At 63.1% G+C, this 3,887-nt stretch overlaps 1 protein-coding gene across 1 annotated transcript; it reads right to left on the reverse strand.

The window, feature by feature from the left end:
• Positions 1-302: 302 nt before the first annotated feature.
• Positions 303-3,394, reverse strand: ADRA2B (adrenoceptor alpha 2B). Its single transcript, XM_082642516.1, has one exon. The coding sequence runs from the start codon at positions 3,155-3,157 to the stop codon at positions 1,814-1,816; it is 1,344 nt and encodes a 447-aa protein (XP_082498642.1). The 5' UTR covers positions 3,158-3,394; the 3' UTR covers positions 303-1,813.
• Between the last annotated feature and the right edge of the window lie 493 nt (positions 3,395-3,887).

Raw genomic sequence — 3,887 nt, forward strand, 5'->3', positions numbered from 1 at the left:
AGCTCAGACTTAAAACAAAAACCCCTGCATATCACAACGAGGGAGTCACAGGCAACACTAGCAGGGGTCCCATGGGGCCCACACAAGGCCAGTCAGCAGATGTCATAAGCCAGCCCCTCCCCTGGGCCCAACTTCCCCAGCCCTGCCCAGAGGCAATGCACTGGCCTCACACTGAGACCAGGGAGTGAACTGGACAGCCTCCCGCCCCAGGAGGGACTCTCTTTGGCCCCCTCCATCCTCTCCACCCCAGAAAACCCCCTCGGCAGCCCTCCCGGTCTAGCCAGGCCCACCAGCGTGTGCCTGTGCTGCTCAGCCCCGCCCCCAAGACAAGATGCTCGCTGGCGTAATGGTGAAGCCAGGCACTCACATGGGGAAGACTGCAAAACATCCTCCACATGCTCCCAACTGTTCCAGGTGCCGGTTCTGTGTGGGGGAGGGGACCAGGAGGGAGAGGCCCCTGGAGGCCCATCAGTTGGGTGGAGCAACATGGCTGGGTCTGAGATGGACAGACGGTACCCACCCGGGGTGGAATCAGTTATGCATCAAAGGGGTCTATTTGGGGCTTGGAGCCCTGCCCAGGAAGTCCAGTGGGAGGCTCCCCTGGGAGTCCACGGGGCTCCTTCTCACCTGCTCTAGCCCCAGCACCCCACCACATGCTCTCATCTCAGACCGCTCCCATGCGGTGGGTATTTTTAGCGATACTGGGGAAACAATGTGCCTGCTTGATGACAAAAGACTTCTCCCCCATTGGGGGGTCCAAGCCAACGAAAACCCTCTTGGTGTTGCAGGTGAAATGTCGAGAAGTTGTCATGCAGCGTAATGACTCCAACCTTTGCGGGCATAAGAACACATTCTCGAAGAAATCCTTTAACTGAAGTCGGTGGTTCTGTCTGCTACTCACCACTTCCAGTTTGGGGTAGGAATTCACACCCCAGGCACAGAACAAAAGTCTATAGGAAAACAGGCGTGGTAAACCCAGAAGAGGGGGATTTTTATATCACCGAATAATCACATTTTCTGGTTCTCTAGTGCGTTCCCCCACGGAGCTCAAAACTTTCTGCGAAGCCTTTCATCTCCCTGCAGCAAGTAGGCGGCAAGCTATTGTTGCCCTGGGTTTTGCAGGCGGTGAATGCTAGTGATCAGGGCTCTCCTGTGGAGGCAGAGGCCAGACCCCCAGATCACCCCCACCCCGAGGCAGCCACGCACCCACCAGCCTCCCAGAGGGGCGCCGGGTGAGGAAAATGATCCACAGTTCTGGAGTTACAACTCCAAAAGCAGGGGGAAGGAGAAGAAGAGGCCAAAGATGGTGCCAGCCCATAACCCCCCACCCAGGGTCTAATGGGGACCACGGGCACACAGCACGGATGCCCATCATCGTTTCTGCCTCTCCTCAGCAGCAGGCCCTCCTGGAAAAAGCGGAAGGCTGGCTTCCTGCTCTTTTCAAGGGGAAGATGAGAAAGATACAAAACACCACAAGCAAGTGATCAACCAGAAAACACAGGGTCCTCAAGGTTTGCAGGGATCTGGGGTTCTGCAAGGGAACCTGGCCACAGCTACATTCAGGAAGGTCCAAGCCTCATCCATCTGCCTGTGCACAGGCAGGGGGTGGAGAAGATGGCCCCCCACGGCCAAGCCAGCAAGGGGAGGCTTCAAATAGACCCTGCCCCTCTGAGGGGGTTCCTGGGATGAGGCCTGCAGGACCAGGGAAGGGGCCAGAAAGCCCTAGGGAGGGGGCCACATAAAACAGGGCAAGAAGCAGGGCGGCCCTGGCACCACCTGGCACCAACCCCACACGGGGAGCAGGCAGGCGGGCTCACCAGGCCGTCTGGGTCCACTTGCGGCAAAGGATCCTTCGGAAGGCACGACGGAAGTCCTGGTTGAAGATGGTGTAAATGACAGGATTCAGCGAGCTGTTGCAGTAGCCGATCCAGAAGAAGAACTGGAAGAGGCCGTGGGGCACCTTGCAGTGCTGAGGGCAGATGGCACCCAGGCTGTAGCTGAAGAAGAAAGGGAACCAGCAGAGCACAAAGACGCCGATGACCACGGCCAGCACGAACGTGAACCGCTTCTCCCGGGTCAGCTGCGTCCGCCGCCGCCACCACTGCCCCCCCGCAGAGCCCTTGCCCCTGCCCAGGAGCACCTGGCCACGTAGGGTCGCCAGCAGCCGGGAACCCCGTGGTTGCTGCAGGGATGGGCTGCAAGCTGAGGCGGGAGACGCTGACAAGGCCTTTGGCTCACACCCCTCCTCCTCCTCCTTTACAGTCCCCTCCTCCTCTGGAGATGTCCCACAAACACCTTCCTTTTGACCCTGGCCTGAGCTGGGGCGGGCAGGCCAGCTGGGTGGCACGGCGGGGGTCCCAGGGTCTTCAGGGGTCTCCCCCTCGTCCTTCTCCGCAGTGGGCTGGGAGCATCCATTGGCCTCTCCAGCAGTAGCCAGTTGAGAGGACAGAGTTGGCAATCTGGCTGAGGCTGAAACTTCCCCAGGGACAGGGTGGGCCTGCTTAGACCCACCCTCCCCAGGACCCCCCTTGGCCCTGGGACCTCTGCAGTGGCTGCGCTTGGCGATCAGATAGATCCGCAGGTAGACAAGGATCATGATAAGGCAGGGTGCAAAGAAAGATCCAATGCTGGAGGCCAGGATGTACCAGGCCTCTTGGTTGAGCTTGCACTGAGGGCGCCCTCGGGGCTGGGGACCCGGGTCGCCCTTGTAGATGAGGGGCGGCAGCGAGATGACAGCTGCGATGAGCCACACGGTGAGGATGATGCATTTGATGCGGCGCGGGGTGCGCTTGGAGTTGTACTCCAGCGCGCGGCTCACGGCCCAGTAGCGGTCCAGGCTGATGGCACACAGGTGTACGATGGACGAGGTGCAGAAGAGCACGTCGAGCGCCAGGTACACCTCGCACCAGGTGCGCCAGAAGTACCAGTAGCCCAGCAGCTCGTTGGCCAGCGAGAAAGGGATGATGAGCGTGGCCACCAGGATGTCGGCGGCGGCCAGCGACACTAGGAACAGGTTCTGCGGGGCTCGCAGCGAGCGGCTTGTCAGCACAGCCAAGATGACCAGCGCGTTGCCGAAGATGGTGAAGAGGATGAGGAAGGTGATGACCGCCGCGATGGCCGCAGTGGCCTGCACGGAGTAGGGCTCCTGGTGGTCCATGGCGGGGCCGGACGCGGCCAGAAGGGGCGCTGCTCGCCCAGCGCGTGCACAGCCGGCGACAGCGCTTTCCCACCCAGGTCGGCTAGACCAGGGGGTCGCCCCCCTGGCTGCGCTGAAGGTGCTGGAGCCCCATGGCCAGGCCGAAAGGGGCCAAGAGGGCGGGGGACGCCCGGGGCCGGCCACCGCCCTCCTACATCCTCTTGCACCAGCGCCCGGGCTCCCTGCCGTCTGCCCCGGATAAGTTTACCAAGATGTCCCGCTGCCGTCCCCGCCCCGCCCGGGACCGAGGGAAAGTTGGGCGCCGCCGCTGGGAGGCTGCTGGACTCACGCTGGGGCGCGGGGCCCCGGCCGGACGGGCAGGGGGCGCGCCGCCGGTTCTCGGAGGAGGCAAGGAGGGCGAGGCCCGCTCCGCTCCGCCGGCTCTAGCCCGGAGCCGCGTCTGCAGGCAGCCCGCCGCGGCAGGGGAGTGGGGAGGAGAGAGAGCGCGGCTGGAGGAGGGAGGAGACTGGAGGCGGGAGCAGGAGGAGTGAAGGGAGGCGGGGCGGGCGGTGAGACCCAGAGTGGGTGGGAGGTGCGCCTCGCTGAGGGGTGGGCGGACCGCAGCCTCCCGGCGCCCCCGGCCTCCGCCTTGGCACCCCCACCCCATTTTCCTTCCGGCCTCCGCTCTGCGGCAGGTCAGAGGGGCCCGGCGTCTGGGGTGTTCGGGACCAGGGGAAGGATGCTGGCAGCA

Source organism: Mesoplodon mirus (assembly GCF_964341445.2).
Source record: "Mesoplodon mirus genome assembly, chromosome: 14".
Classification (NCBI taxonomy): Eukaryota; Metazoa; Chordata; class Mammalia; order Artiodactyla; family Ziphiidae; genus Mesoplodon; species Mesoplodon mirus.